General features: G+C 38.6%; 1 protein-coding gene across 2 annotated transcripts in view; it reads right to left on the bottom strand.

Annotated features, from left to right (window-relative positions):
- The window catches only part of arhgap23a (Rho GTPase activating protein 23a), a 158098-nt gene that overhangs the window by 121648 nt on the left and 12980 nt on the right, over window positions 1-23470 (bottom strand). Inside the window, exon 1 of one of the 2 annotated variants that reach the window (XM_061905462.1) lies at window positions 402-851. The exons of the other annotated variant lie outside the window; for it this stretch is intronic. Coding sequence (XP_061761446.1) covers window positions 402-458 — 57 coding nt within the window. The 5' untranslated portion in view covers window positions 459-851. Of the gene's footprint in view, window positions 1-401; window positions 852-23470 lie in introns of those variants that run through there. 2 annotated transcript variants of the gene reach the window in all.

Here is a 23470-nt window from a genome sequence, read left to right as displayed (position 1 = left end):
AGAAGAAAAGTCCACTAAATATGGGCATAAGTGAGTATTATGCTCTGGGGTAAAGCCCACTCCCACCCCTGATGTGTGGTAATCATAAAGAAGCCCCTCATCTCCTCCAGGTTACACCCCAGCTTGGGACGTCCTGCTCGGACTGACAGCCGGCCTCCAGCATCGAGGGCCAGACAAAGGACCAGCACCAGCCCGGGGACGTACAACATTCCCCGGGCAGCATTTGGCTACCACAAAAACCTGAGAAACACCCCAGAAAAGTTGCATTGAGTGCGGCTATCCGTGCGGGCGTGTGCGTCCATGTAAACTGGCCTTTAATCGGCTTAGGAAATCACGCTCGGCGGCGGCGGCGCGCCCCAGACTCCCACCTCCACAAGCTCCACAACACGGCGCAGACTTACGTGGTGCTCGGAGGCGTATGGAGGTATTCCAACAAGGCAGAAGGCAACTCCATTCATCGGGCGAAGGAGACTGTTGGACCGCGGCCACAGGGGGGTCCACTGGAGGGTCCTAAGTGTGGGGTGTGGGTAACAAAGCTCCGGCTGCAAACTTGCTCGACACTTATCCCGCTTTTTCCTTCTTCAGTGCCCACCACCGCCACCACCGCCACTTCCCCGGCTAGAATGCCCGTTGTGTGGTGTTTCTCTCAGGGCGCTCCCCCTCCATCGCGTCCTCCGCCCCCTCCGTCTCTACTTCTTCTTCTTCTCGGGCTTCTCCTTCCGCCAGACCTCATCCGTTGTTCGCCGAATTCGTCCGCTGCACAAGGCGAAGCGGCGCCAAACAAGCCGGAAACTCACCGGAAATACGGTGACCCGCCCTTCAAAGTAAAGCACAATGTTCCCAAAAGAGGTGGACCCGTTTACCAACAACAAACGTTATCTTGACTCTAAATTTTTTTTAAACTATTTTTGTTATCATATCTGGTCTTGTGTACATCTTAGTTTATTATAATACAAATAGGATGGATGTTATGTTGGGATGTTGTATTTTATTTTTGTATTTTTATATTGAATAGGTATTATGTGCTTTTTTTCATTTTGTCTCTTTTGTTTTTCTTCTCCTTTTAAATTGCAATTTTACTGCCTTTCTTACATCATGGCCAGGGGACTACAGATGAAAACTAGCCTTCTGGCTTATTCTGGCTTTTTCAACCATGTGTAGTCATGTCCATCCATCCATCCATTTTTCTATCGCTTATTCCCTTTGGGGTAACGGGATGAGGGGCGCTGGTGCCTATCTCAGCTACAATCGGGCGGAAAGCGGTGTACATCCTGGACGAGTCGCCACCTCATCGCAGTGTGTAGTCATGTGTTTTGTGAAATTACAATGTCTTCTTTTGAAATACCGTATTTCCTTGAATTGCCGCAGGGCATTTAGTATGCGCCTGCCTTGAATTACTGCCGGGTCAAACTCGCTTCCCAAAATAATTAGCGCATGCTTAGTATTACCGCCTGATCAAACTCGTGACGTCACGAGTGACTCCTCTGTCATCATTTTCAAAAGGGAGGAGGCTGATTTCAATACCGGTAATTTGAAATCGCATAAACGGAAGAAGATTAAGAGCTATTCAGTAGGATATAAGGTCCAAGCTTACATCACATTCAAATTTTTACTGCATACCTTTGGTAAGTGCCTGAGTGAGAAGAGGTTTTAAAATAATTAGCGCATGCTTACTTTTACCGCATGCCTTTGGTAAGCGCAGGAGTGAGGAGAGCTTTTAAATTAATTAGCGCCCCGGCGGCAATTCAAGGAAATACACTAAACTAATCTATCCATCAATTAAATTTTTCCTACCGCTTGTCCCTCTCAGGGTTGAGGGGGGTGCTGGTGCCTATCTCAGCTTCAATCTTTAATCTTAATTATTTTATGTTGAAATTGCTCATCCTGGAATTTATTGACTCCATTGGATCCGAAGTGTCTCTTTATGTTGTCAATCAATCAATCAATCAATCAATCAATCAATCAATCAATCAATCAATGTTTATTTATATAGCCCTAAATCACAAGTGTCTCAAAGGGCTGCACAAGCCACAATGACATCCGAGGTACAGAGCCCACATAAGGGCAAGGAAAAACTCACCCCGGTGGGACCTCGATGTGAATGACTATGAGAGTAAATGTTACTGTTTTGTAAAGGTTCAGTGAATCAAAAAAAGAAAGAAGATATTGCTGCTACTAATATTACAAAAACACTGATAATACTCATAACCGAAAAATAGTAATAATTTAACTGTCTCTTTCTTTGTATTTTATGGAGTCCTTAATGTATACAGTTGTAATAATGTTGCAATAGTTTAAAGCAGGGATTTGTAACCTTTTTTGACCCCGGGGCCCAACATTTCTACTACAGTCAAACATTAACACAGAATTAGTCATCTTATTCTTGATTTTTTTTTTTTAAATGATATGAAACCATGTGTTTATCACAAAGATTATCATTTATTTAACACAAACCTTAGTCTTGGATCAGGCTGATTAGAAAAATAAGTACTAATCAAATATACTGTTTAAGAAGGGACTCATTAATAACTGATTAAAAAATGTTGTGCTGAAATGAGTTAACTAAATTATTAATCAACACAATTTAAGTGCAAATGAAAATACAGCTTCACCACTTTAGTCATATATTTTGCGCTTAGGAAACTTCTCTTTGACTTTAGCTCCAGTCTTTTTCTGTTTTTTTGATGTTGTCATTGCTGCCACAAGTGGCGGAAAAGTGTATTACAACAGAGTACCACTTCAGCCCATACAGACCACAGCCGAGAAACAGATATGTTATGGCCCTATGGTTAAAAAACACTGGTTTAAAGCAGTGCAGCCTGGTGTCCATCTGAGGTCAGCAGTTGTTTTTAATCCCTTCACATTGTGAAAATGCAATCAAAACAAAAATGAAAAGCTTTATTTTACCCAAAAAATCTTTAAGTGTTGACATTTACAACAATTGTAGCAATAATGTTTTGTTTCATCCAACACAAAACTGAGATGGAGGCGTTTTTTTTTGCAATTCATGTTTTTTGTTGAGCCTGTTAAAGAACATTTCAAAATATTGAGTGCAAAAAGCTAAAAAAAAAAATGCTCATAATAAGAACATCCATCCATCCATTTTCTACCGCTTATTCCCTTTAGGGTCGCGGGGGGTGCTGGGCGTAAGGCGTAAGGCTACAATTGGGCGTAAGGCGGGGTACACCTTGTAAGAATATATTACTAACAATATAACAAGTAGTTAAATCAAGAATGGCTTTTCTTTGGGAATAAAGGCTTAAGGCCCCTTTAAAGACAAAGGAATTATAATCCATTAAAGTGATCCTAAAATCAAGTAAATTAAAGACTCTGCATTATTTTTCATAAAATACCAAAGCAAATAAGGCAACAAATGACCTTGAGCCATTATGCATTAACTATGAACCCTCAAGGACGTGACCATTGAGCCAAACAGGACGTAGAATTTCTTTACCATCTACATCGGACATGAATGTCATTTGGTGGAAAATATGGATAACATATTGCGTCATTCCATTCCCTTCCAGACAGAATTCACTAGAAACCTTGTGAATGGAAGAAGTGATGTAAAAAAAATATTTTTAGAATTCTGTGCAGGCGCAGCCAGGGGAAGCTTACTCATCGGGAGAAGAGGAAGCTCCATCTGCTGCCAAGTTACGCTACACCATCATCATCATCACCATCATCATTATGAAACTGGAATGAAAGTGCGATCAAATTAAAGGGGATTAAATACACAGAGGAGAGTGGCATTACGCTATTAAGACCACTTAAAAGCAGGCTTGAAGAAAGGGGGAAGACATTGACATCCTCCTCCATGTCGGCCTCGGACTTAAACATATGTGTCTTACTGTTTACTATTTTATATGTTGACATTGCCACCATGGAAACAAACAATAATCAAAGCTGCGAGCAGCGTTGAACGGGCCCTCGCCCCTGTTGCACCGCGTTGCATCACGTGCGTCAGCCGGCATGCATGACGCTTGTAATGACGCTCTGACCTACCATCAAAAATTTTGGGACAAACCTCAAAATAGAACATTTTTCGCCCTTCCATGACGCCCCTGCAAAATTTGGGGAATTTTCTGCATTAAAGGCCTACTGAAACCCACTACTACCGACCACGCAGTCTGATAGTTTATATATCAATGATGAAATATTAACATTGCAACACATGCCAATACGTCCAGTTTAGTTTACTAAATCGCAATTTTAAATTTCGCGCGGAAGGATCATGCTAAAACGTCGCGGTATGATGACGCGTGCGCGTGACGTCACGCATTGTAGAGGACATTTTGGTCCAGCACCGTTCACAGCTATAAGACATCTGTTTTCATCGCATGATTCCACAGTCTTATGGACATCTGTGTTGCTGAATCTTTTGCAATGTGTTCAATTAATAATGGAGACGTCAAAGAAGGTGGGAAGCGGTGTATTGCGGCCGCCTTTAGCAACACAAACACAGCCGTTTTTTTCTTGTTTCCTTGTTTACATTCCCGAAAGATGAAGGTGAAGCTTTACTATGGAACAGAGCGGTCAAGCGAACATGGTTCCCTACCACATGTCAACCGGCAGGTTCCGGTGAGATAATTGTGGTAATAAGTCGGCTCTTACCGTAGACATGAGCGGAGAGCTTGCGACGTTCCTCCTGCACCTGTCAAAGAGGCAGCTGCGGACTCTCTTGCCTCCTCCCACCGGCCGCCCCCGACCGTCGGATGCTTCCACTGTGGAGGAAGCATCGGCTGTCTTCGCCTCGTCGAGATACGTGGCTTCCCTCTGAGACACTGGCGGTACAGGTACGACCATATAATCTCACTAAAACACTAGTAACACAATAAGCAGATAAGGGATTTTACAGAATTATTCTATTAAATTTGTCTAATAACATCTGAATTGTCTTCAGTCTAGTTTTTTTTTTTTTGTTTATTTGTTTTTGTAGTCCTTTACTCTCACTTTCCTCATCCACAAATCTTTCATCCTCGCTCAAATCAATGGGGAAATCGTTGCTTTCTTGGTCCGAATCGCTCTCGCTGCTGGTGGCCATGATTGTAAACAATGTTCAGATGTGAGGAGCTCCACAACCCGTGACGTCACGCGCACATCGTCTGCTACTTCCGGTACAGGCAAGGCTTTTTTATTAGCGACCAAAAGTTGCGAACGTTATCGTCAATGTTCTCTACTAAATCCTTTCAGCAATAATATGGCAATATCGCAAAATGATCAAGTATGACACATAGAATGGACCTGCTATCCCCGTTTAAATATGAAAATCTCATTTCAGTAGGCCTTTAAGGGCTTAAACAAGGCGGCCCTTTTGGGCTTGCTAATAAAAAAAAAATACATTAAATAAAAAAAAGAAACAAAGCCAATTCAGACTGTCATCATCATTTGTAGCAATTAAGATCAAGATTTGAACTTGGGAAATCATGTTTTGTGGCAAACCATCAGACCAAAGTTTGGTGGCGTGCCACAACCACATCCTGTCATTTGCAAAACATATTTTGGAATTTATCACCACCCATCAATTTAGTATCCGTCTCTGATCACCTAAAGTGCAATAATGACAGTTTGGTGAAGGTGTGGGGCAGTGTTCGCCGCTAGGCTCCACCCATTACGAGTAGGAACAGGTACTGACTAGAGATGCCAATACATACTTTAAAATGTAATATCGGAAATTATCGGTATCGGTTTCAAAAAGTGGCCTTCACGGTGGGAGAGGGGTTAGTGCGTCTGCCTCACAATACGAAGTTCCTGCAGTCCTGGGTTCAAATCCAGGCTCGAGATCTTTCTGTGTGGAGTTTGCATGTTCTCCCCGTGAATGCGTGGGTTCCCTCCGGGTACTCCGGCTTCCTCCCACTTCCAAAGACATGCACCTGGGGATAGGTTGATTGGCAACACTAAATTGGCCCTAGTGTGTGAATGTGAGTGTGAATGTTGTCTGTCTATCTGTGTTGGCCCTGTGATGAGGTGGCGACTTGTCCAGGGTGTACCCCGCCTTACGCCCGATTGTAGCTGAGATAGGCGCCAGCGCCCCCCGCGACCCCAAAAGGGAATAAGCGGTAGGAAATGGATGGATGAAGGGTTTCAAAAAGTAAAATTTATGACTTTTTTAAACACCGCTGTACAGAGTGGTACACAGACGTAGGGAGAAGTACAGAGCGCCAATAAACCTTAAAAGCACTGCCTTTGCGTGCCGGCCCCCAGTCACATAATAACTACGGCTTTTCACACACAGAAGTGAATGCCATGAATACTTGGTCAACAGCCATACAAGTCACACTGAGGGTGTCCGTATAAACAACTTTAACACTGTTACAAACAAGAATGACAAACACATTTCGGGAGACCATCCGCACCGTAACACAACATGAACACAACATAACAAATACCCAGAACCCCTTGCAGCACTAACTCTTCCAGGACGCTACAATATACACCACCCTCACCTCAACCCCGCCCACCTCAACCTCCTCATGCTCTCTCTGGGAGAGCATGTCCCAAATTCCAAACTGCTGTTTTGAGGCATGATTAAAAAAATAATACACTTTGTGACTTCAATAATAAATATGGCAGTGCCATGTTGGCATTTTTTTCCGTAACTTCCATCCATCCATCCATCTTCTTCCGCTTATCCAAGGTCGGGTCGCGGGGGCAGCAGCCTAAGCAGGGAAGCCCAGACTTCCCTCTCCCCAGCCACTTCGTCTAGCTCTTCCCGGGGGATCCCAAGGCGTTCCCAGGCCAGCCGGGAGACATAGTCTTCCCAACGTGTCCTGGGTCTTCCCCGTGGCCTCCTACCGGTTGGACGTGCCCTAAACAGCGTTCGGGTGGCATCGTGACCAGATGCCCAAACCACATCATCTGGCTCCTCTTGATGTGTAGGAGCAGCGGCTTTACTTTGAGTTCCTCCCGGATGACAGAGCTTCTCACCCTATCTCTAAGGGAGAGCCCCGCCACACGGCGGAGGAAACTCATTCCGGCCGCTTGTACCCGTGATCTTATCCTTTCGGTCATTACCCAAAGCTCATGACCATAGGTGAGGATGGGAACGTAGATCGACCGGTAAATTGAGAGCTTTGCCTTCCGGCTCAGCTCCTTCTTCACCACAACAGATCGATACAACGTCCGCATTACTGAAGACGCCGCACCGATCTGCCTGTCGATCTCACGATCCACTCTTCCCCCACTCCTAGGTACTTGAACTCCTCCACTTGGGGCAGGGTCTCCTCCCCAAACCGGAGATGGCACTCCACCCTTGAGTTTAATTATTTTGGAAAACCTCATTACATTGTTTAATGCATCCAGCAGGGCATCAAAACAAAATTAGGCATCATAATGTGTTAATTCCACGACTGTATATATCGGTATCGGTTGATATCGGAATCGGTAATTAAGTGTTGGACAATATCGGAATATCGGATATCGGCAAAAAAGCCTTTATCGGACATTTTTAGTAATGACCCATCGGGCCCTTCAGGTTGTCATCATCATCATTTCTACCAAATACGATCAGAGCTGAATTTGTGGGGTCGACTTATTAACGAATCATCGGAGCAATGTTTGGCGCCATGCCCCGCCCACATCTTATGGCTTAGGCAAAATGTATTCGCAATAGATATGGTAACAATAAAAAACGTTATACAAGACATTTCAGAACCTCTTACATATATTAGTAACGTAACATTTTTAACCGGCAAATTCCCTGACAAAATGAAAATTGCAAAAGTTGTACCAATTCATAAGAAGGGAGACATATACCAGTTCACTAACTACAGACCAGTTTCATTACTTCCACAATTCTCCAAAATCATAGAAAAACTATTCAATAGTAGATTAGATACATTTATCAATAAAAGTGGGACGCTCGTGGAGAACCAATTTGGATTTAGAGCAAATATCTCAACTTCAATAGCATTAATCAAAATAACAGAGGAAATTACCAATGCAATAGACAGTAAGGAATGTGCAGCCGCAGTATTCATGGGTTTATCAAAAGCATTTGACACAATTAATCATGATATTTTAATTCAAAAACTAGAACGATATGGCATCAGAGGTTTGGTCTTAAACTGGATAAAAAGCTATTTAACCAACAGGAAGCAATATGTGAAGATGGGTGAAAATATGTCAACACGATTGGATATATCTTGTGGTGTACCCCAGGGATCAATATTGGGACCAAGATCGTTCAATCTTTATATAAACGATATTTGCAAAGTTACAAAAGACTTGAAGTTAGTTTTATTTGCAGACGACACAACTGCTTTCTGTTCAGGAGAGAACACACAGAAGATAATACAAATAATAACGTGAGAAATTAATAAATTTAAAAAATGGTTTGATAAAAACAGGCTATCCTTGAATCTCAGTAAAACTAAAACAATGCTATTTCAATCAATCAATCAATCAATGTTTATTTATATAGCCCCAAATCACACATGTCTCAAAGGACTGCACAAATCATTACGACTACAACATCCTCGGAAGAACCCACAAAAGGGCAAGGAAAAAACTCACACCCAGTGGGCAGGGAGAATTCACATCCAGTGGGACGCCAGTGACAATGCTGACTATGAGAAACCTTGGAGAGGACCTCAGATGTGGGCAACCCCCCCCCCTCTAGGGGACCGAAAGCAATGGATGTCGAGCGGGTCTAACATGATACTGTGAAAGTTCAATCCATAGTGGCTCCAACACAGCCGCGAGAGTTCAGTTCAAAGCGGATCCAAGACAGCAGCGAGAGTCCCGTCCACAGGAGACCATCCCAAGCGGAGGCGGATCAGCAGCGTAGAGATGTAACAGTAAAAAAGAACATCAGACACGAATACATCAGACGCTGCAGGAGCCTCAAATGTACAAGTATCTGTGACCAACAGACTGATTTCTGTAAAAGAAACCAGATTTTTGGGAGTATTAATAGATGATAAAATGAACTGGAAATCTCATATACAAAACATACAACATAAGGTAGCAAAAAATATTTCAATAATGAATAAAGCAAAATAGGTCCTGGGCCAAAAATCACTTTATATTCTCTACTGCTCGCTAGTGTTACCATATCTGAGTTATTGTGCAGAAATATGGGGAAACAACTACAAATGTGCGCTACATTCGTTAACTGTGTTACAAAAAAGATCGATTAAAATAATACACAATGTTGGATATAGAAAAACATACAAACCCTTTATTTATTGAGTCAAAAATATTAAACCTCGATGACTTGATAAAATTGCAAACAGCTAAATTGATGTACAAAGTAAATTATAACCTGCTACCAAGGAATGTACAACAATTCTTCTCAACTAAAGAGGAGAAATATAACCTTAGAGGACAATCTAACTTAAAACATTTGTATGCCCGTACAACACTTAAAACTTTTAGCATATCAGTACGTGGAATTAAATTCTGGAATGGATTAAGTAAAGAAGTTAAACATTGTACTGATATGATCCAGTTAAAGACGATGTTCAAATTAATAGTGCTTACAAAGTACAAAGAAGAAGTATTATGAGAAACACTTTCAAACTTATTGAAAATAAGATATTTTTCATCTTAGTATGTTAATAATGACTGAAATCATTAAGTACATGTTAGAAAACTGCTGTGTTACGCACTCACAGATGTCATTTTGCTATTTTGATATTTTGCTGTAAAGAAGGTCAGTGAATGAATGTATATATTTGTGGGCGCTCTGAAGTGGAAAAGGGGTAGGGCTAGATAAGCTTTGCTTCTTCCTACTCCTTTTCGGACATGATGTATTGTGTATTGCGAAATGATGAAATTACCTGATGTATATAATGTTGTATGTATGTCATGTTCGAAATAAACTAAGAAAAGAAAAGAAAATAAATTTATATATCGCCTGTATATGTAGTAGCTGTCATTTGAAAAATTACTCATTTGGCCAAAGTCCCGAGGAGGAATCTGTTAAAGTTAGACCCCTTGATGGAAGCTGAAAACCAAGATGGCTGACTTCCCGTTTGTTTTCAGGTGCTTCTATGTGCGTCCCGTCAAGAAACACGACTCCTGCAATTTTCGTGTCGATACGTGAAACTGGTAGTAAGGGTTCATTTTGTTCTCAAAAATGTCAAAGGTGCCGATTTTGAAATGTGATTTTCGGGACCCACAAAATATGAAATGTTTCGCCATACCTGACCCGCCTGCAAAAAATGTGGACTTTTCGTCCATGAAAAGGGCCCCAAAAAGGCATCTAAACGTATGGAAGATAAAACACAGCAATTTAAACAGAGCCCCTGCGGGACTTGCTTCGCTGCTCGGGCCCCAAGATGACCAGAAAGACTTTTGCCTCCACTCCCACAGGGGGCGCCGTGCCTCCGAGATCATCTAACTACACTAAGTAAATACACTAAGTGTTCAGTTTAGAGGGGTGTCACTCTCTGCTAATTTGTCTTCTGCACAGCCTCAGGCCTAAAAGCCCCGCCCCCCCCCGTCATTTCAACGCCAGTGTGACGGCGATGCGAGGCGACACATTCTGAGCGTCCTCCCCTCCAGGGGGTGACAGGGGGTGGCCCTTTCCTGCCAAGAGACAGCTATGGGGGAGGCTCTCCTGTCCGTTACGTAATCCCTGGACTGAGACGTAAACAATCATTTGCAGCCCGTTTAGTTGGCTGAGCGCCCATTTGGCCGCTCGAGGTGGTTCTCTGGATGCTGGTAAGAGAAAAAAGGCTGGAAATTAATATATTAAATTACAATAAAAAAAAATGTTTGATTTCACAATATTTGGACCAGAAAATTGAGGGTTCCTGGTTGGAATCCAGCATTTGCCATCCTAGTCACTGCCGTTGTGTCCTTGGGCAAGAAACTTCACCCACCATTCTCCCCGTGCCACACACACTGGTGTAAGTATTTGTAGCTTTAATGTTGAGAACGGGTTTCTCAATGTAAAGCGCTAAATTAATATAATTCACTTTACTTCACCATTGTTGATAATATTTTAAAAACATTTTTATTTAAAAAAAAAAATTATATATATATATATATATATATATATATATAATAAGTATTTAAATATAGTTTAATGCAATATTTAATCTATTTTACATGATTTTTTTCAAATTAAATGTAATATTTTATGAACATTATTTAGAAGTACTGTTTTAATTCAGATGGATTCCATTTTTAAATTCAAATTAAAAAAAAAATGTTTACATTTTTTTAATTACATTATTTCAAAATCATATTTTGGAACTTGTGTTTTTTAATTTATTGGAAATGATTAAGAATTATCATTTTAAAAATTCATAGTACAATAGAAATGTTGACATGTTCAACGATTTTTAAATAAAATTATTGATTTTACATGCAAATGTAACCCTGATTAAATTACATTTATTAATTACATTTTAACAATTTGAAACTTTCATTTTTTAAATGGGGCTTCACGGTGGCAGAGGGGTTAGTGCGTCTGCCTCACAATACGTAGGTCCTGCAGTCCTGGGTTCAAATCCAGGCTCGGGATCTTTCTGTGTGGAGTTTGCATGTTCTCCCTGTGAATGCGTGGGTTCCCTCCGGGTACTCCGGCTTCCTCCCACTTCCAAAGACATGCACCTGGGGATAGGTTGATTGGCAACACTAAATTGGCCCTAGTGTGTGAATGTGAGTGTGAATGTTGTCTGTCTATTTGTGTTGGCCCTGCGATGAGGTGGCGACTTGTCCAGGGTGTACCCCGCCTTCCGCCCGATTGTAGCTGAGATAGGCACCAGCGCCCCCGCGGCCCCAAAAGGGAATAGGCGGTAGAAAATGGATGGATGGATGGATTTTTTAAATGAAATATAACTACAATATAAATGATCTTATATTTCTTTTTTTTTTTAATTAAATTACATGAAAAAATATATTTTTCAAATTAAATTATTTTACAATTGGATTTTAAAAAGGTAATAATTTTGAATAAAATAAATGTTTACATTTAAATTGAATGAATTGCCCTGTTTGAAATAAAATTAAAATTAAATTAGATCAAATTAAATGCCCTCTAATTGAAACCAGGACGCCAGGTTTGATTCCCGCCACGCACCAACATAGGGGATGTGAGTAAACTCCCATTGATTGATTGAGACTATTTTTAGTAGATTGCACAGTACAGTACATATTCCGTACAATTGACCACTAAATGGTAACACCCCAATAAGTTTTTTCAACTTGTTTAAGTCGGGGTCAACATCAATCAATGTTTACTTATATAGCCCTAAATCACTAGTGTCTCAAAGGGCTGCACAAACCACTACGACATCCTCGGTAGGCCCACATAAGGGCAAGGAAAACTCACACCCAGTGGGACATCGGTGACAATAATGACCCAGTGGGACGTCGGTGACAATGATGACTATGAGAACCTTGGAGAGGAGGAAAGCAATGGATGTCGAGCGGGTCTAACATGATACTGTGAAAGTTCAATCCACAATGGATCCAACACAGTCGCGAGAGTCCAGTCCAAAGCGGATCCAACACAGCAGCGAGAGTCCCGTTCACAGCGGAGCCAGCAGGAAACCATCCCAAGCGGAGGCGGATCAGCAGCGCAGAGATGTCCCCAGCCGATACACAGGCAAGCAGTACATGGTCACCGGATCGGACCGGACTCCCTCCACAAAGGAGAGTGGGACATAGAAGAAAAAGAAAAGAAACGGCAGATCAACTGGTCTAAAAAGGGAGTCTATTTAAAGGCTAGAGTATACAAATGAGTTTTAAGGTGAGACTTAAATGCTTCTACTGAGGTGGCATCTCGAACTGTTACCGGGAGGGCATTCCAGAGTACTGGAGCCCGAAATGAAAAAGCTCTATAGCCCACAGACTTTTTTTGGGCTTTGGGAATCACTAATAAGCCGGAGTCATTTGAACGCAGATTTCTTGCCGGGACATACGGTACAATACAATCGGCAAGATAGGATGGAGCTAGACCGTGTAGTATTTTATACGTAAGTAGTAAAACCTTAAAGTCACATCTTAAGTGCACAGGAAGCCAGTGCAGGTGAGGTTAATCAATTCGTGGAATAGGTGGAACTGCTTTGAATTCAGACTACCTTACATCTTATGACAACCAAATAACAGCATTTTTCTTGGGAAAATCTCCCAAAGTCAATTGCGGGAAGCTTTGGAATGGCGAGGAGTGTTCGTTGACTCATTTTTTGAGTGAATAGTAAATCTAAACTGCTATACAAGCTGCACACTGACTACTCTTAAGTATAACCTAGTCTACTTTCTAAGTATATTATCCCTTGACAAGATATATAATTGGTTATGAAATCAATTTGACCCCAGGTGGCGACCACAATGTGCTCCTCGGGTCACATTCTGGCTGTTCACCCAATAAGGAGAACCCACGAGGATGTCGGACCTTGAACGAGCTGGTACAAACCGGTCCGTGGTCCACAAAGACAAAGAAGGAGTGACTCATTGGGATATTCCAAGGTTGCTAAAAACAGAAGCTGTTGCTAAAAATGCTTGGAAGTCCTTCTCCTCTCTTCCTCTGGCCTTTCTTCTGCCAGATCAAGAAGGAAAATAAACTCATAGTTCCAGCGAGTTTCCTTCCCACTGCGTGTCACTCGACAACGCCGCTCTACCTTTCACAGCTCCTACTTCCTGTCCACACTGTCACTTCCTGCGGAGGGCTGTAAGTCGGGGAGGCGATGAACAATGAAGACGGCGTTTGTCTTTGAGTCATATTCAGGAAACAGTCCGTCTCTTTACGGTGGACAATATTTACTCCGCACGTCTTTGCTGGTCAAGTGTGAGTCAGGAGCATAACGCCGCTAAAATGGAACCTACTGGAAATTATACGCTACTCTGCGGGTATTTATGGATATCAAATAGCCCCGATTTTTGGTCACGTATCCTGTCATTGTTACAGGGGGAACTTTAAGAAGTCTCAAACAATTCAACGTGTTGGCAAAGAGTGTGACGATAACCATAGAACCAGAAAGGACGCTTATTGATGTGACATCCCGTCTCATCACCATTTTGTGAGTGCTGCTTTTAACAAACCTGTGGCATGCCTCTCAACATTGGCTTTTAAAAATGACTGATATTTAAAAAAAAAACAAGGTCAAATGAGAAAATTACAGACATGCTTTTATTCTGAAGGCCTGACCTCTTAGGTGTGTTGCAGTGCGGACTGGAAGCTGGGAGGGTTTAGGGGAGAAAAAAACAAATGAAAGTACTGAAAACTAAATATTAGATGATAATTTGAAAAATGTTCAATTAAAAAATGTATTTCATAAAACTAATTTTGAAATAATATTAAGGGTCCTTATAAATACTTCTATTTAACATGATTTTTAAAAATTAAATCAAAGATTTTATAAAATATTTATAATATTTATTGTTTTAATAGAATTAGCTTTTTTTTTTATTTATTACAAAATACCTAATTACAACAACAAAAAATTCAAATGTCATATTATACACAATTTTAAAAAATAAAATATGTTTTAATAAACATTATTTCTATTGTTTCACTTAAATTTGTTTGACTTTATGTTAAAACTTAAATTTTTTTAATCAAATTATTTTTTTAATAAAATAAAACATTATTATAAATATAACGATAACCATAGAACCAGAATTGGAGCTTACTGTCATGTTGTAGTACATTTAAACAAACCTTTCTGCTCACTGTTATGTGTGTGCTGCCTTCTAGGGGAGTTATTTCACTGATGCGTCATCACATAGATGGATGGATGGATGGATGGATGGATGGATGGATGGATGGACGGACGGATGGACGGACGGACGGACGGACGGACGGACGGACAAACAGACAGACAGACAGACAGACAGACAGACAGACAGACATACAGACAGACAGACAGACAGACAGACAGATAGATAGATAGATAGATAGATAGATAGATAGATAGATAGATAGATAGATAGATAGATAGATAGATAGATAGATAGATAGATAGATAGATAGATAGATAGATAGATGGATGGATAGATGGAAGGATAGATGGAAGGATAGATGGAAGGATAGATAGTACTTTATTGATTCCTTCAGGAGAATTCCCTTAGGAAAATTTAAATTCCAGCAGCAGTGTACAGAATTTAAAAGCAAATAATGGGGGTATAAATGGAAATAAAATATAAAAATATTACAATAAGAATAAAAAAAGAAAAAAAAAGAATAAAACTATAATAGTAAAAATAAGAATATAACGTATGAAGTCTTCCGAGCAACAAGACATACATATTATTGTACATTGAACATTATTTTTCAAATTACATTTAATTTTTGTATAAAAATAATTTAGAATATTTTTTTTGATTTGATAAGATATTTTGTAAAAATAAAAAAAATCAATTATAAATATATTTTAATTACATTCTAAATATTTATATTTTACATGATTTTTTAATTAAAATAAATATTTTATGAAAATGTATAATTATTGTTTAATTTCATTTAACTAGAAAAACGTTTAAACATTTTAATATTTTTTTTTAATTAAAGTATTTTCAAAAACAACTTTAGAATTTTATATTTCACTTAATTTCTAAAAGTAAATAGTTTTTTTAATGAAAATTATTTTGAATATTGTTTTAAGTCAATTTGATTCACATTTTGAAATTTGAAATTTAAAAAATACATTATAAATACAACGATAACAACAGAAGTCCGTGTACCTTTCGTTCATTCTATTCCCAATTCTGAAACGCAAATCAAAAAAGTAAAATTAGGGCTGATTTTCAATTTTTATTATATATGGCAGATTCTAAAACAAACAAAAACGGGTTGATTTTCATTAAAATTTTGCCATAAATTTGCATTTTGTGCCGTTTACCTTTTATGAATTAAAATTTTTCCAGATAAACACCAAAATCAATAAAATGTTCATCAACAATGCAAAAATGCGCGGTTATCTGTGTGATGACAAATTAACCTGGATGCAGTATTTTAGATTTTCCTATGCGTTTAGCATGTTTTTAGCATAACAGTAGCATATTTGTTCAGCGGGCGTCCTATTGTCATTTAAAAAAAGTTTCATTAGACAACTTTTGTTTCAGAAATGAAATTGGAAAAAAATGGTCCAAAGGTTTATTTTATTTTATTTGCATTTAAGAATTTCAAATAGAATGAACGGAAGGTACACGGACTTACGGCTTCCTGTCACTTGCAATATGTTTAAAAACATTGTCGTGTGTGTGCTGCTTCTTAGGGGGGTCTTTTCACTGATGTGGGGGCTGTCATCATTTAAATGTCTGAAATGTATGAAATCTGCCTAGCAACAAGACAAACACCCTTGTACAAATTTTACAAGTGAGCTAAGAAAGTTTTAGTTTTGGTTTCTTGTCTAGAAGCTAACCTAAATGTAATTCCACAAGGTTAACGTCGTTTTACACTTGGATGACAGCTTTAAAACTAGCCTGTAGAGCAGGCCTCGGCAATTATTTTGACTCAGGGGGCCAATTTTAGAGAAAAAATGTGTCTGGGGGCCGGTATATCTATTTTTAGGAACTCTAATAAAAAAAAACCTCATAATCACGTCTGATTGAATGCTAAAAACTTTGACAGACTGCCTTAAAAAACACGGAATGCAATTTTTCATTTTTATACTGAATGAGACACCCAGAATGTACATGAAATAAAGAATGTGGGATTTACAATATTCACTATGAACGATAAAACCTTGAATATTGACAATGACAACTTATGAACATCACACCCCCTCTCGGTCGACATATTTTACAATAAAACAAAACAAAACAAAAATGCAACAAAAACAGCAAAATATGAACGCGAAGGGTAGAAAAAAAAACTACAATATGATATATCTAATACAGCACTAACCTTTCCAACTTTGTTATAAAAATGTCCTTCCGCGTCTGTCCCTGACACCCACATTTCAGGCTGACACTCTGTGGAAACGCTCCCCACCCACAATGCTTGGTGCCTCGTCTGAGCTGCTGTGATTTAGATTACCATAGTAACTAATTAGACTACCATAGTAACTAGTATATCATGCAAAAGCACAGATTTCAACCATTTAAATACTTTGTATAGTTCAAGACTTTCGGTCATGAGAAAACATGAGTGCACATCATAATGGCAGCTACACTTTCCAATTTAAAGATCTAAAAAAATTATTTGGGAATGTCTGGCGGGCCAGAGGGCTTCACGGTGGCAGAGGGGTTAGTGCGTCTGCCTCACAATATGAAGTTCCTGCAGTCCTGGGTTCAAATCCAGGCTCTGGATCTTTCTGTGTGGAGTTTGCATGTCCTCCCCGTGAATGCGTGGGTTCCCTCCGGGTACTCCGGCTTCCTCCCACTTCCCAAGACATGCACCTGGGGATAGGTTGATTGGAAACACTAAATTGGCCGTAGTCTGTGAATGTTGTCTGTCTATCTGTGTTGGCCCTGTGATGAGATGGCGACTTGTCCAGGGTGTACCCCGCCTTCCGCCCGATTGTAGCTGAGATAGGCGCCAGTGCCCGCGACCCCAAAAGGGAATAAGCGGTAGAAAAAGGATGGATGGATGGCGGGCCAGATTGAAATTATTAACGGGGCGCAGGTCTGCTGTAGAGCTAATGCAGGTGAGCTAATTAACTACTAAAAAGAGGAAGCACGCAAGCGCAGATCTCTTCTTCAACACTTAAAGTGCGCTTCTTACTGCAAAGACGTCCAAATGGAATAATCCTGTGAGTTTGAGGGGATCATATGCTAATCCAGGGGCATTTCCATGGCCTTAAAGGGCAGACACAAGTTAGTCTAGACACGGCCTTAAAGGAAGCTCCTGTTTTGTGCAGGTCAGCAAGATGCACACCAGAGAGGAACACTTCCAAGGAGCTTTTTGACAGGACTCCATCATGTTCTCACAAACACACCCACATGACTCTCATTAAATTGTGCGTGCACGTTCAAAATGGACAAAGTTGTAAAAAGAGGTAGACTTTGGCTGCAGGAATGTGTTTTTTCTCTCTCAAAGTAAAGAATCTTCTGTATTTGGGCTGAGGTCAGCAAAAAGTCCACCATCTGCTTTTGTCCTGCTCAACATGGCTGGGAGTTTTCCTTCAAGAGATAATCCTCAATCCCAATTGAGGAGACAATAGCGTGCGGTTGCAGTTGTCCACCACAAGAGGGCGCCATGATTAACAGCGAAAGCATCGCAAGACAGGGATGCCACACAAGAATGCAAGACTCAGCTTTAAATAAGACTTTGTACTGATTTATAGAGATAATACCAACAGCAATATACAAACATGATATAACTATTATGTAAACAAAAAACAAAGAAAATAGATACCATGAATTGATTAACGTGGATCCCGATTTAAACAAGTTGAAAAACTTATTCAGGTGTTACCATTTAGTGGTCAATTGCAATTGTACTGTGAAATCTACAAATCAAAGTTTCAATCAATCAATCAATCAATATATAATTGATGGTTTGAATAATGGTAAAGCCAAAGGAAAATGAGAAATACAACAACAACAACAACAACAAATGAATTCAAGACAATTAGATAGATTAATTTGACACAAAGAAATAAACCAAATCAAAAAGGTTATATCAATTAATTCGATTGATATAATACAATAACAATATTAATATAATTACTATAATTATTATTTGCATTAATTAAATTTATCTAATTTTGTTTTATTTTATTGTACTTTAATACATTTTGTGTTGCTACTGCATTCCAACCTTTGTGTGTATTACATTTAATTGCAGAACTCTAAACAAATGTGCATTTTTAATATTAGTTTGTTGTACTTGTTGCATTTAATACAAATATTTCAATTGAAATTAATATTAAAGTAGAAACCCATAAAACTAAGATAAGTTCAGTAAAATCAATCTAATAGTATAAACAATATAATTTATTATTATCATGAATACATTTTATTATTTTTAATGTAAATGTTTAATTTAATTTAATTTAACCATGGGTCAGTAAGCTACGGCATTCAAACTTGGAAATTTTTGTTTTGTTCCTTTAACGGCAAACTATCCTGGTTTTGTACATTTATTTAAAATTAATAAAAAAAAATTTTTTATTTAAATTTACATTAATGAGTGAGCGTTTTACTGACAGTCAAGCGGCAGCCAAAAAAAAAGGAAAATTACATTAAACTAAAATAAGTTGAAAAAAATAAATGTAATTAATTTAATAAAATAAACAATATAATGTATTATTATCATTATTGCATTTTATTATTTGTTATTAAATTTTTTGATTTAATTTGATTTAACCATGAGTCTGTTACCACATTCAACCTACGAAAATTGTTGTTTTGTTGCTTTAATTGCAAACTATCCTGGTTTTGTAAATTTTTTTAAATTAATAACATTTTATAAAAATATTTAAATTTTAAAAAATGACTGTTTGACAGAAACATATAATGAAATTAAATACCTTGAATAAAATGGATAAATGTAATAATATCAAATAAATAAAATAAAATGCTATTACTAACCAAATGTTATATAATTAAAAAATAACCATAGGCGTTCCATCCTTACTGTAAATTACATTTGTTTGCAAGAATTTAAATAGATGGACACTTTTAACATTAGTACAATTGTGGTTATTTTGTTAGTTTTAATGGAAACGATCCTCAGTTTGTAAACATTTAAAAAAAAAAAAAAACTTCAGAACAGAGAACGGTCCGTAATATCATCAAAAGGTTCAGAGAATCTGTAGAAATCACTGCACAGAAGCGATGATATTACGGACCTTTGACCCCTCAGGCGGTACCGCATCAAAAAGCGACATTGGTGTGTAAAGGATATCACCACATTGGCTCAGGAACACTTTGGAAAAACACTGTCAGTAACTAGAGTTTGTTGCTACATCTGTAACTTACAGAGCCCCTAAAGGGACATGAGCGATTTTTGTTTTTTGTTTTGGGGGGTGGGGGTTTATTTATTTTTTTAGATATGTATCTCGTGCGCAAGAGAAACTTTTGTGTGCACACGCGATAGTTCCTCGTGCCCATGAGATACATACCTTAAACCCCCCGCCCCCCCAAAAAAAATTCCCCATGTCCATTTAAGGGCTCCGTAGAAACTCTAGAATGCAAAGCGAAAGAAAAAGCGATCAGAAATCCCTCATTTACATCATAATAATCCTTCTTGACTGCACTTAAATGTAGAATGTATTTATATTATTCATATATTATATATTGTATATATAATATATCATATAAATTTGATTATTTATTATTATTATTGTCTATTGTGAGTGAACTGTGGTGCTGAATTTCCCCCAGGGATATATAAGGTACTTTCTATTCTATTCTATTCTACATTATAATAACAGCCATTTCTAAAAAAATAAATAAAATAAAACATTTCAAAAATGAACAACAGTGTCACAGTGGCTTACACTTGCATCGCATCTCATAAGCTTCACAACACATTGTGTGCAATATTTTCCACAAAGATCAAATAAGTCATCTTTTAGGTTAATTTAATAGTTAAAACTAATTTAAATAATATATCCCATATTTCAATATAGGTTATATATCCGTGTGTACGTTTTTGAAAAATAACCAAAGTTCACAACAGGGAGTAAATATTTTTTGTATGTATTTTTGTAGTATTCTGGAGTGAGGAGGACTGTTAAGTCAAACAGACGTTGGCCATGTGGGCTGAACCTTGACCCCAGGCACACACACACACACACACACACACACACACACACACACACACACACACACACACACGACTATTACTGAGAGTAGTCTTCCCCGAGCAGAGCGGAAGCTGTTTACTCGCTGTCCTACTTTCTGTCCCGGGACAATCTGCCCATTGTGCGCCTGCAGCCATCCACCAATTGGCCTTTGCTTGAACATTAAGACCGCGGACGCTGTGCAGACGCGCTTCACACGCAATCCACCAGCTTTGCTTTTATCCAAACAAAATCTGGCTTTTAAATAAGAAATGAAGCGCGAAGTAGAAATGATTATATTGATGAAAGAATGGATTGAGGGGCGTGACCCAAAACTTTTGTCTAATTAGGAGAGTGAAGATGTTGACAAAGTGGCTGCTGCTGCTTGGAACAAAGCAGGAAGACATTCCTGACAGTCCAAACTTGTGAGGCTTGGAAGTTGCGGGGGGGCCCTCAGGGTACATGGAGGAGGGTGTCCTGGGGTGGGGCGTCAGATTGGACCACCTGTTCCCCCATGAGGCGCACACACACACACACAATACACACACACACAATACACACACACACATTCTTGTATTTGTTACCTTCTTGAGACCTCCGAAAAATGCCTACCTAATTAAGACCACCCTTTCTAGGTGTATAAAGATTTGTATTTACAGAATTGTTAATACATACAAACTATTCAAATATAAAATAGTAAGTTTTTAGTAAAAAAATGTTTTTATTTTTTGTTTCCATCCATCCATTTTCTACCAATATTTCCCTTTCGGGGTCGCGGGGAGTGCTGGAGCATCTTGAAATCCTTTTTTATCTTCATTATTTACTTCAAGTTATTACAGTATGTCACTATATACATTATTTATTTTTTATTTTTTTTATCATTAATTTTGGCCATAGGGGGGCGCATTTCAATTTCTAACACACACTTGTTATTTCATATGTTGACCAGAGAAGGAGCATTACACATTTTGACACACACTTGTTATTTCATATGTTGACCGGAGGGGGAGCACTTTTAAAACTGACACACACTTGATTTGAAAAAATCCCTCCTTTTTGGGACCACATAGATTTCACCACCAGGGGTTCAAATGAGACATTCTCTATTAGACCATGACTTCGGTCCTAACTTGTTCACTGGTCCTCACGTGGAAGGTACTTTGCCTTGTTGATATCCCAAGAAGAGTAGAAATACAAGACCACACACAATCACACACACACACACACACACACACACACACACACACACACAAATTATTGTATTTGTTACCATCTTGAGATCTCCGAAAAATGCCTACCTCTTTAGGACCACCCTTTCTCGATATATAAAGATTTGTATTTACAACATTAATGACATATTAGACCCGCTCGACATCCATTGCTTTCGGTCCCCTAGAGGGGGGCGGGGGGGTTGAACTTTCACAGTATCATGTTAGACCCGCTCGACATCCATTGCTTTCGGTCCCCTAGAGGGGGCGGGGGGGGTGGGGGGGTGCCCACATTTGAGGTCCTCTCCAAGGTTTCTCATAGTCATCAGTGTCACTGGCATCCCACTGGGTGTGAATTCTCCTTGCCCACTGGGTGTGAGTTTTCCTTGCCCTTATGTGGGTTCTTCCGAGGATGTCGTAGTCGTAATGGTTTGTGCAGTCCTTTGAGACATTTGTGATTTAGGGCTATAAAAATATACATTGATTGATTGATTGATTGATTGATATACATACTAAGCAAATATAAAAAAGCTTGTTATGGAAAATTAGTTGGAATTTCACACGAAAAAGGTCACAATTTCACAAGAAAAACTTGTGTTATAATAAAAGTCGTAATTTTACTCAACGCAAGTCAACATTTTATAGGAAAAACTGGACATCTGTGCAATATTATGATAAAGGTTGGAAATTTTACTCAATAATAGTCGCAATTTTACAAGAAAAGCTTAAAATGTTGCCAAGTTTATGAAGAGTCATCATTTTACTCGATAAAAGTCAAGATTTTATAAGAAAACTTAAAAATGTTGGCAATATTATAATAACTGTCGTAATTTTACGTCGCAAAACTACGATACGACGCAAGTCATAATTGTACTCAAAAAATGTCACTATTTTACAACAAAATAATTGGCAATATTGTGACAAAAATCAGAATTTTACATGACAAATGTTGCCATTTTGCATTAAAAAGTAATAATTTTACATAAAAAAGTAATAATTTTATGAGAAAATATTGCAATATTACATAAACAGAAAGAGTATGAGAAATTGTTCCCAATTTTATTAGAAAAAAATTGACACATTGTGAGAAAAAAACTGCTTTAAGTTAATTACTTTTTTTTAAAGTTTTTGTTTGTAATTGTTTTTTTAATCTTCATTATTTACTTCAAGTTATTACAGTATGTCACTATATACATATTTATTTTATCTGTTTTATTAATTTTGACCAAAGGGGGGCGCATTTCAATTTGTAACACACACTTGTTATTTCATATGTTGAAGAGAGGGCGCGCACTATTAAAACTGAAAATTTGAAAAATCCACCCTTTTTGGGACCACATAGATTTCACCACCAGGGGTTCAAATGAGACATTCTCTATTAGACCATGACTTCGGTCCTAACTTGTTCACCGGTCCTCACGTGAAAGGTACTTTTCCTTGTTGATATCCCAAGAAGAGTAGAAATATAAGAACACACACATTCACACACACAAAAAAAATATTGTATTGCTTAAAATCTTGAGACCTCCAAATAATGCCTACCTCTTTAGGAACACCCTTTTTCGATATATAAAGATTTGTATTGACAACATTATATATACATACTATGCGAATATAAAAAAGCTTGTTGTG

Source organism: Nerophis ophidion, linkage group LG07 (genome assembly GCF_033978795.1).
Source record: "Nerophis ophidion isolate RoL-2023_Sa linkage group LG07, RoL_Noph_v1.0, whole genome shotgun sequence".
Lineage (NCBI taxonomy): Eukaryota > Metazoa > Chordata > Actinopteri > Syngnathiformes > Syngnathidae > Nerophis > Nerophis ophidion.
The sequence above is the reverse complement of the archived record's forward strand: the minus strand, read 5'-3'. Positions and strand labels throughout refer to the sequence as shown.